This window comes from Ricinus communis, chromosome 6, assembly GCF_019578655.1.
Source record: "Ricinus communis isolate WT05 ecotype wild-type chromosome 6, ASM1957865v1, whole genome shotgun sequence".
Classification (NCBI taxonomy): Eukaryota; Viridiplantae; Streptophyta; class Magnoliopsida; order Malpighiales; family Euphorbiaceae; genus Ricinus; species Ricinus communis.
In genome coordinates, this window is record NC_063261.1 from 13,587,269 (window position 1) to 13,598,906 (window position 11,638).

General features: G+C 36.6%; 1 protein-coding gene across 1 annotated transcript; it reads left to right on the forward strand.

The window, feature by feature from the left end:
- The first annotated feature begins 6,182 nt into the window (after positions 1–6,182).
- Positions 6,183–11,197, forward strand: LOC107261159 (uncharacterized transmembrane protein DDB_G0289901). The gene has a single exon (XM_025157089.2). The coding sequence runs from the start codon at positions 6,239–6,241 to the stop codon at positions 10,994–10,996; it is 4,758 nt and encodes a 1,585-aa protein (XP_025012857.2). The 5' UTR covers positions 6,183–6,238; the 3' UTR covers positions 10,997–11,197.
- Positions 11,198–11,638: the final 441 nt, after the last annotated feature.

Genomic DNA, 11,638 nt, shown 5'->3' on the forward strand with positions numbered 1-11,638 from the left:
TAGAGATGATATTATAAAAGATTTTTCTTAAAATTCTAACTGAAAATAAAATACATAATTAAAATATATCAAAATTTTTTATATATAATAATTAAATGTCACAATGTTTTATTTATTTTAATGAAAAATTAGATTTCGGATCATTTTAGATTTTAAATCGGTTGTGTCCGTTGAAAAATATTACATGCATATTACTGAGCAGACAACCAAACCTCAGATGCGTTACATGGTAACAACCCAAGCAAACACTATAAGACCTTACTGAATCACAAACAGAAGCATCCCGAGCAGACGACTGTAACGAACCTAGGTTGTTGTTAAGTGGCAGCAACAAACTAAGAATAAGAAAATGGTAAAAGGCAGCAAAGTTGCATAACAATCAAACTTATGAATCCAACCAAACCGAGAACAAACATCAATTGAAAGAAAGCAAAACCTAAGGGCTGCAACTAGAGACTGATAACAGTATTAGCCGTTCGATTTCTCAAAATCAACTAGTGTATCAAGGCCCTGCAGAGCAACCAGGCTAGGGCTTCAACCACTATTGTACCATTACTTCTAACAAGAACCAAGGCTGTGCAGGGCACCGCTCCTTAAACCTGAGACATTCGCAATGATCTACTATCAGACTATGACACATACTTAGAAGCTCAGTGTGTTCACTTTGGACTAGCGAACACTTTGCAAAATCCAAAATCACTACATACTTGAGAAGAAACAATAGCACCATTATTTGGTTCTGTGTTATATTCTATAATATTTTGTTTATTAATTACTTTAAATTTTTTTCATTTCCATGTAAAAATCATTTTCTTTGCAAGTACGTTATAGATACACGCTTTTCGTAACATTATTAATTAATTTCATAATAAGTACTGATTTATTCGTTCCAGCTCTTCTGAATAGTAATGATTTTCTCTCTATGACAATAAAGAATTACTATATCTATTATTTTAATTTATTTCTTAAAAATAGATGATTTTGCATCTAATTATATAAAGGGAGGTGCATGTCTATGAATATATTGGTTATCATCCATTTTTTAAAAATAAAAAAGAAAATTAGGGGTCTCAAATTGTTTTTAATATATAGTCTGATATAATTATCAATTTTATAGAATTTGATTTTATTAAGAATCTAAATAATTTTGATTTATAGAGTAACAATTAGTATTAATAGTTTTCTTGGTAACTTGTTAAATTATCTTAAACCAAAAAAATAGGTTTGCTTACATCATGTAACTAAATTAAAATTGCTTAATAATGATAATTTGAAGAAAAATTGTTTAAATTTGAGAAACTTTCTTATAATATTGATGGCTGAATTTATTTTTAAAATTAAAAATTATAAAAAAATTATAAATAGAAAAATAAAGACACTAGTTAAAATATTAGATTTTATATATAAAAAAGAAAAGATAAAGTCTATTTTAAATGCATGAATAGCTTGTATAATACTATTAACCATTTACATCACAGTAATTTCAATAAAAAGAAGTTTTTTAGATTAAAATTAATAAAACTTTATTTGCTTTCAATTATGTCATAAAAAGGACTGGGTATTTTAGTTATATCATCAATTGAAAAAAGAGTTACTTTCTAAACTTAAATACGTAATTTAATTAGTGATTTTATATTTGAAACGGAGAAAGTATAATTTTTATAATATATTTATATTATAGAATTCCACAAATTAAATCTATATATTATAGTTGTATATATTAAATTTAAGGCAACCATGCATATTGCATTGTTTGTTGAATGGTAATTTGCTTCTAACGTAATAAAAATGAACATTTAAGTCACAAGGCTAATTTGAATGCTTATGATGCATATAGAAATTAGAAGAATACGTAATGTAAACATATGAATTTCCCACAAACTAACAACAAAAGAATGTTAGATTTCCATTAAAATGTTGGTACCCAATGACTCTACCAAGTTAAGGTCTACGCTGACTATGATTATGAACATAAATTTATGAAGTCTTGGTCCGCTTAAATTAATAGTTTGGACGCATCATTTAAGGTCAATCCTTTAAGCACAACCATGTGACCAATCTGGATTAGTTCAACACTTTCTAAGATCAGGTGTGGCTTTAGCACTTTACGAATAATTCTAATGTGATGTTAATTTATATATATATAAAATAATTGAGAAACTAGTTATAATCAAAAGCTTTTGTAGTTCTAATCAACAATTATGGTTTAGCTGTTGCCAAAGCCACTCACTCCTCAAAGAGTCTAAGTTAACTATTTGTATTTTAGTAACTGAATTTTATTGCATTTGTTATTTAAGAGAAATTTTTAGATAGAGTCTGGAGATTATATCAATAAATAATGCATATCATTAAAATAATTAATTTTCAATATTTTTTAATTAAATATCTATAACTAAATTAAATTAAATTAAATTATGATAGATGATATGATATCATTAACTAATGTAGCTCATATTTATTAGACATATGACTACTTAAAAATTTATCTATCAACCGGATCATCATCATTTTATAAAATCTTGATGTCTTGATCAACTCCAATTTATATTACAAACTATTTATATTAAAAAATATTAAAAGAAAAAGTATAGCCAACACTACATGTGACATTCTTAAGTAAAAGGAAATATTAAAAGAAAAAGTATAGCCAACACTACATGTGACATTCTTAAGTAAAAGGAATGTGTAGGTAAAATATATATTTAAACATCTGAATTTTGATCGTTTAGTTATTTTAATATCTTAACTTTTAATTTAATCTAATAAACAATTGAATTTTATTTTTATAATCTCTTAAACATCCATAGTTTTTTAATTTAACCCAATAAATATATGAATCTTATTTTTAATAACATTTAAACACTTAATGAAAAATATACGTGGACATGTTGAATGAAGCCACATGTGAAAAGTAATTAGATACTACTAAATTAATTTGAAGTGTCTATAAAGTTATATTAAAAGTTAAGGTGTTAAAATAACTAAATAAATGAAATTTATATATGCAAATATATATTTAGCCAATGTGAAAACTCCATTCAAAAAAAGAAGAAAGAAAAAACTGTAATGTATCCTCACAAAAAATCCATATGTACATTCACATGAAAGGAAATTGATGTGCATTATATTTTGGCATTTGGCATCTTAAACACTTATTTTATAAGTACAAATTTAGAACTTCAACTAGTTTTCTTTTTTTATTACACTTGAACATTTAATGTTGAGATGGCAATAAAAATGAGGTTACGCAAACATGGGAGAGTGATGCTAATATTTTAGACTGCTATAACTTTTATTTAGTGGGTTAACTGCCACATGGTATGTGAAATAAAATAAATAAAAATAATAATAATTTTAAAAAATAAAATATGTATCTTTTTTGTTGTTGTACATATATCTAGATTTAATTTAGAGCGTGTCGGACATAATTCTTATGGGTGGCAAAACAGTCCTTCAAGAGTTTTAAAGTAGCCGCATACTCAAGATTCGAACTCGAAACCTTAATTAAGCTAGAAAAGATCCTTACAATCTCATTTACACACTTTTAGATTAAAATTTGTATCTTTAACATATAAACCCTAGTAACAACCAGTTCAATTACCGATAGTTAGGTACTATTGGTAATAATTCATCCGAGGCTGCTAAGAGCTGATGACAATGACAACTAATTTTTTAAGACTTACATACACTATAATAAATTGAAGAGTGATATGAACAAAAAAATATTTTACACTTTGATATTAAATGATTAATACATACTTAATTATAACTATATATTAATTATCTATTAGTTTGATGTATGAATATACATATCCACCAAAACTATATAGTAATGTTCTTTATATATCATCTTAATCGGCTTAGCCCTGCCATGGCGGTGACTAATGAAGAAAATAGCAAACTGTCTTGATTTAGTTGGAACAAATAAATGCGTTGATTTGTTAATTTATTGCTGATCTGTGATGGTTGTTGCAACGGTCGTCTGAGTTTATTGTTGAGATCATTTATTATCACAATTATTAAAATTAGTCACTTGACTCGTTAGATGTTATTATTTATACATTGCTTTTTAATATTTATTTTATTTAATAATCTAAAGTGATTTAGAACGTTGCATAGTAAAATTTTTGAAAAATGATAAAAATACTACTATCTCAAAATTTTTAATATAACTGTATATTTAAAATTTAATTTAATTTATAAATATTAATCGATCTACATTGGGTGGTCAATATTAATTATATTACAAGTTTAATTTATGGCCAAAACGCACATGAAATCTCTAAGCGAAGGTAAGTGAGAAATCCACTTAAAAAAGACTACCATGTCATTAAGTCTCCAGACAAGAAGCAAGAACACATGCAAAGCCATATGTACATGGTGGTTTTAGATGAATTTATTATTTGTTAGACAAATCTTATTAAAGAAAAGGAAAATAAAAGTTATGGCCAAAATGCACATCACATCTTTTAAGCGAAAGGAATGTGAAAATCCATTTGAAGAAGATACTTACCATATCATAAAGTCTCCTCAGAAGCAGCAACAACGTACCAAATCCATTTGTACATAGTTTTTAGATGAATTTATTACTATGTAATAGTATATTATAATTAATTATTAGCAATAAAAGTGGTATGGAAAAACCAAAGTAGTAATAAAGAAATTTGTTTTCTTCTAATTATATTCGAATTATATATGATACTTGGAATTAATTTTATATAATTACTTTTATTAATATATTTCAAATAAATTAAATGTGAATGATTTATTAAAAATCTATTGTTAAAATTAAATAACTTATTTTATAATTAATTTATAATTCCTTATACAACTACTAATTAAATAACGATTCTTTTGTCCTCAATAATACCATATTAATTATATTAACATGAATATAAATGATTTCTGATTAAATTAGAATTAGTAGCTCGTTGGTTGTTGCTATTATTTTGATTATAAATATCTTTAATCTATAAAATTTAAATTAAAAATTTATTTAAAAACACGTATATGTATATGATCTAATTAATACTAAATAAAATAAAAAATATAATTGATATGTCATAAAAGATGAAATTTTTTATTAATTTAATATTTATATTTGACAGATTAATATTAAAATATAATTAATATCTTTTTAGGATTAAGAATCATTATTTAGTTAAGTGATCTCCAATAGAATTTACACATGAATTATTTTTGTAAGAACTATGAAATTCCTTTTTTTCTTTTCTTTTTTCTCACAGGAGTGGCAACTTTAGATTGTTAAAGCTAATTATTAGAACACCATTAATTTGTAAAGTTCACATATTATATATGAATTTTCCAAAAACAAACGAACAGTAGAAAAATAGATTAGGGCTCGAAAGAAGAATAATGAGAATGTGCCCTCTTTGATTTTAATTTTTGTTTTCTCATTATTGTATATGTTTGAGTTATTTAAAGACATAATGAAACCTCAAGATAGTTCTATTCTTACTTATATTTAGAATTACATGAAAGTTCATTTTACCTTAAATTGTCTTCACTTTTTCATATGGAACAAAACCCATGCATGAATGGTTTGTTACAGGAATATATAATTGGCATTTGGTTTGTTAGAAATAAAAAGAGTCCCACATCAGTTAAGATGGCTTATTAAACAACTTAATTCTCATTTGTTAATACTATGATTGCTCTCAATCTCTAATTTCTTTTCCAATAAAAATGATTGAATAATTCTTAGACCATAAAAGTTCAAAAGAATGATTAATTCAGAAATAAGCTGCAGTATATATATATATATATATATATATATATATATATATATATTTTAAAGAGAAGGATCAGAGCCACACCCATCAATGAATTTAGTACCAAGACAAGTATGTAAACAAATTCTTGATTCTTGTCCAAAAAAGTATTTGTTAGAGTGTTATCCATTTATTATTTTAAAATGTGTGATCTAGATCTAGGTACGACATTATTTAAGAGATTAAATTGTCAACTATTTATACAAAGTCTTGGTCTACCATTTTTTCAATATTCACATTGTGAAGTCTTGGTCTACTTAAACTAACAATATTACCATTTGTTCACATGTAGTAGTACATTCTTTTATTTTTTTTTAAAATCACAGTGATATAAGCTACATCTGCCGGACGTCTATATAAAGGAGCGAAGTTGTTTTGTTAAAGCACAGAGAGAGAAAAGCAAAAGAAATTGCACAAAAACATTACGGTCATCGCTGAGTGAAACAATGGCCCAAGAGCAAAACCTTCAAACACCACAATCCACAAATCCCCAATTAACAAACCCAATGATTCCAAACCAAAACGGGATACCGTTCCAGCCACCACAATTTATGAATCCTCAAATGATGAACCCTTTTATGGCTGCTCAATTGATGAGCACTTTCCCGGAAAATCAAAATGGAGCTAATATAAATCCATTACAATGGTTCAATCCTTTTTTGTTCAATCAACAATGGCCGAATCAACAAGCGCAGATGATGAATCCTCAAGGAGGGGCATCAGAAAGAGTACCCAATCAGTTTTCACCATACCATTACCCTTTTGTGGTACCAACATTTGGGAATCCATCTATACCCAATGCATTATTAGGATGTGGCATACCATGCATCAACCCTAAATGTCCACATCATCATCCAATAAATGGACAATCGATATTGCCATGGCAGAAAATAGAACAACCAAAACAAGATAGTCAACCTCAAAATACCACTGGAGGAAATGCTACAGGTGGTGAAGCTGACGGTGGAAAGGCTATTGGAGGAAGCGCAACAAGTGGCGAAGCTCAAGGAGGCAATGGCGTTGGAAGAGATGCTATAAGTGGTGTCGTTGATGGTGGAAAGGCTACTGGAGGAAGTGCTAGAGGCGGTGACACTCAAGGTGGCAATGCCACTAGAGGAAATGATATAGGCGGTGCCACTGAGGGCGGGAAGGCTACTGGAGGAAGTGCCACAGGAGGTGATGCTCAGGGTGGTAATACCATTGGAGGAAATGCTACTGGCGGTGCTGCTAATGGCGGGAAGGCTACTGGAGGAAGTGCTAGAGGCGGCGATGCTCAAGGTGGTAATGGCACTGGAGGAAATGCTGCAGGCGGAACCGCTGATGGCGGGAATGCTATTGGAGGAAGTGCCACAGGCGGTGATGCTCAAGGTGGAAATGCAACTGGAGGAAATGCTATTACTGAAAATGTTACAGGCGGTACCGGTAATGGCGGGAAAGCTACTGGAGGAAGTGCCACAGGCGGTGATGCTCAAGGCAGTGATGCAACTAGAGGAAATGCTATTGGTGGAAATGCTACAGGTGGTACTGCTAATGGCGGGAAGGCTACTGGAGGAAGTGCCACAGGCGGCGATGCTCAAGGAGGTAAGGCCACCGGAGGAAATGCTATAGGCGGTACCGCTGATGGCGAGAATGCTACTGGAGGAAGTGCCACAGGTGGCGATGCTCAGGGGGGTAAGGCCACTGGAGGAAATGCTGATAGTGGGAATGCTACTGGAGGAAGTGCCACAGGCGGCGATGCTCAAGGGGGTAAGGCCACTGGAGGAAATGTTGTAGGTGGTACCACAGATGGTGGGAATACTACTGGAGGAAATGCTACAGGTGGTACTGCTGAAGGCGGGAAGGCTAGTGGAGGAAGTGCAACAGGGGGTGTTGCTCAAGGGGGTAAGGCCACTGGAGGAAATGCTAATGGCGGGAATGCTACTGGAGGAAGTGCCACAGGCGGTGATGCTCAAGGGGGTAAGGCCACTGGAGGAAATGCTGCAGGCGGTAGCGCTGATGGTAGGAATGCTACTAAAGGAAGTGCCACAGGCGGTGATGCTCAAGGTGGAAATGCCATTGGAGGAAATGCTATTAGTGGAAATGATACAAGCGGTACCGCTGATGGAGATAAAGCTACTAGAGGAAGTGCCACAGGCGGTGATGCTCAAGGTGGTAATGCCATTGGAGGAAATGCTACAGGCGGTACTGCTGATGGCAGGAAGGCTACTGGAGGAAGTGCCAGAGGCGGCGATGCACGAGGGGGTAAGGCCACTGGAGGAAATGCTGTAGGCAGTATCGCTGATGGCGGTAATGTTATTGGAGGAAATTCTACAGGCAGTACTACTGATGGCGGGAAGGCTACTGGAGGAAGTGCCATAGGAGGTGATGCTCAAGGGGGTAAGGCCACTGGAGGAAATGCTAATGGCGGGAATGCTACTGGAGGAAGTGCCACAGGCGGCGATGCTCAAGGGGGTAAGGCCACTGGAGGAAATGCTGATAGTGGGAATGCTACTAGAGGAAGTGCCACAGGCGGCGATGCTCAAGGGGGTAAGGCCACTGGAGGAAATGCTGATGGCGGGAATGCTATTGGAGGAAGTGCCACAGGCGGCCATGCTCAAGGGGGTAAGGCCACTGGAGGAAATGTTGTAGGTGGTACCGCTGATGGCGGGAATGCTACTGGAGGAAATGCTACTGGGGGTACTGCTGATGGCGGGAAGGCTAGTGGAGGAAGTGCCACAGGTGGCGATGCTCAAGGGGGTAAGGCCACTGGAGGAAATGCTAATGGCGGGAATGCTACTGGAGGAAGTGCCACAGGAGGTGATGCTCAAGGGGGAAAGACCACTGGAGGAAATGCTAATGGCGGGAATGCTACTGGAAGAAGTGCCACAAGCGGCGATGCTCAAGGAAGTAAGGCCATTGGAGGAAATGCTACAGGCGGTACCGCTGATGGCGGGAATGCTACTGGAGGTAGCGCCACAGGCGGTGATGCTCATGGTGGAAATGCCATTGGAGGAAATGCTATTAGTGGAAATGATACAAGCGGTACCCCTTATGGCGATAAAGCTACTAGAGGAAGTGCCACAGGCGGTGATGCTCAAGGTGGTAATGCTACTGGAGGAAATGCTACTGGTGGAAATGCTACAGGCGGTACTACTGATGGCGGGAAGGCTATTGGAGAAAGTGCCACAGGCGGTGATGCACAAGGGGGGAAGGCCACTGGAGGAAATGCTGATGGCAGGAATGGTAATGGAGGAAGTGCCATAGGCGGCGATGCTCAAGGGGGTAAGGCCACTAGAGGAAATGCTAATGGCGGGAAAGCTATTGGAGGAAGTGCCACAGGTGGTAATGCTCAAGGGGGTAAGGCCATTGGAGGAAATGCTGTAGGCGGTACCGCTGTTGGCGGGACTACTACTGGAGGAAATACTACAGGCGGTACTGTTAATGGCGGGAAGGCTACTGGAGGAAGTGCCACAGGCGGCGATGCTCAAGGGGGTAAGGCCACTGGAGGAAATGCTGATGGCGGGAATGCTACTGGAGGAAGTACTACAGGCGGCGATGCTCAAGGGGGTAAGGCCACTGGAGGAAATGCTGATAGCGGGAATGCTACTGGAGGAAGTGCCACAGGCGGCGATGCTCAGGGGGGTAAGGCCACTGGAGGAAATGCTGATAATGGGAATGCTACTGGAGGAAGTGCCACAGGCGGCGATGCTCAAGGGGGTAAGGCCACTGGAGGAAATGTTGTAGGCGGTACCACAGATGGCGGGAATACTACTGGAGGAAATGCTACAGGTGGTACTGCTGAAGGCGGGAAGGCTAGTGGAGGAAGTGCCACAGGGGGCGTTGCTCAAGGGGGTAAGGCCACTGGAGGAAATGCTAATGGCGGGAATGCTACTGGAGGAAGTGCCACAAGCGGTGATGCTCAAGGGGGTAAGGCCACTGGAGGAAATGCTACAGGCGGTAGCGCTGATGGCAGGAATGCTACTAAAGGAAGTGCCACAGGCGGTGATGCTCAAGGTGGAAATGCCATTGGAGGAAATGCTATTAGTGGAAATGATACAAGCGGTACCGCTGATGGAGATAAAGCTACTAGAGGAAGTGCCACAGGCAGTGATGCTCAAGGTGGTAATGCCATTGGAGGAAATGCTACAGGTGGAAGTGCTACAGGCGGTACTGCTGATGGCGGGAAGGCTACTGGAGGAAGTGCCACAGGCGGCGATGCACAAGGGGGTAAGGCCACTAGAGGAAATGCTAATGGCGGGAATGCTACTGGAGGAAATGCTACAGGTGGTATTGCTGATGGTGGGAACGCTAGTGGAGGAAGTGCCACAGGTGGCGATGCTCAAGGGGGTAAGGCCACTGGAGGAAATGCTAATGGCGGGAATGCTACTGGAGGAAGTGCCACAGGCAGTGATGCTCAAGGGGGTAAGGCCACTGGGGAAAATGCTGCAAGCGGTAGCGCTGATAGCGGGAATACTACTGGAGGAAGTGCCATAGGCGGTGATGCTCGTGGTGGAAATGGCATTGGAGGAAATGCTATTAATGGAAATGCTACAGGCAGTACCGTTGATGGTGGGAAAGCTACTGGAGGAAGTGCCACAGGCGGTGATGCTCAAGGTGGTAATGCTAGTGGAGGAAATACTAATGGAAATGCTACAGGAGGTACTGCTAATGGCGGGAATGCTACCGGAGGAAGTGCCATAGGCGGCAATGCTCAAGGTGGTAATGGCATTGGAGGAAGTGCTACTGGTGGAAATGCTATAGGCGGTATCGCTAATAGCGGGAATGCTACTGGAGGAAGTGCCACAGGGGGCGATGCTCAAGGTGGTAATGGCATTGGAGGAAATGCTACTAATGGAAATGCTACAGGCGGTACTGCTAATGGAGGGAATGCTACTGGAGGAAGTGCCATAGGCAGCGGTGCTCAAGGTGGTAATGCTACTGGTGGAAATGCAACAGGCGGTACCGCTAATGGCGGAACTGCTACGGGTGGAGATGCTACAGGCGGGGCTGCTCAAGGTGGCAATGCTATTGTAGGAAGTCCTAAAGTCGATGAAAAAGATCCCAAAGAAGGTAATGCTAAATCCTATGTAGTGCAAATCGGAAATTTTCCTAACATAGCATGTTGTACATGCGCACATCTCGAGGGTTGTCCTTTAAGGCAAATTATTATTGAAAGGCCAAAAAATGAGGGAAGTCCTATTGTTTATCATATTGTTATCATGTAAGCTTTTTATGTTTCTACTTCTTATCGTGCATCAAATTTATATATTCTCTAGAGAGGTGGCCGGAGAATTAGGTGATTATCGTGTTTATGATTTTCTTTTTGTAAGAAGTAGTGGAATAAGAGCCATTTGCTCTCTTTGTACTTTTTTGTTAATTAAAGCTTTAATTTTCATTGTTATAAAAAAAAATGGCTTTGGACGTGATATGAGTTGTTTTCTATTTTAATACTCTATAAATCTTGTTTAGCACCTTTGATTTTTATTTTTATTATTTTGTACTTACACATTAACTTGCTTTATGGGTTTCACACAATTCATTGATTTAATTGAGTTGCTTAAAAGTATTTATTGGAACATTATTGTGGATTGCATATACAACCTCATGAGATAAATCCTATGGGGCGTCGTCTTAGAGGAATCCAATATTGTGCACATGCATGTATGATGTGTCTTTTTTAGTACTCGCAAGTGCACGAATTGTTCCTATAGTAAGAGTAAGTTCACCACGAGGTTGACCTTTCAAGGACCTATGAGGCTATTTATTATAAAGACTAATTATTGATACAAAACAATAAAAGTAAATCTAAACACTCTAAATCAGTATGTTGAGATGGTAATATTCATAAAGTAAAGTAACTAAACAAT

Bases quoted from the DNA above. Each gene is read 5' to 3' on its own strand.
- LOC107261159 (XM_025157089.2), top strand. From the start codon at position 6,239: ATGGCCCAAGAGCAAAACCTTCAAACACCACAATCCACAAATCCCCAA.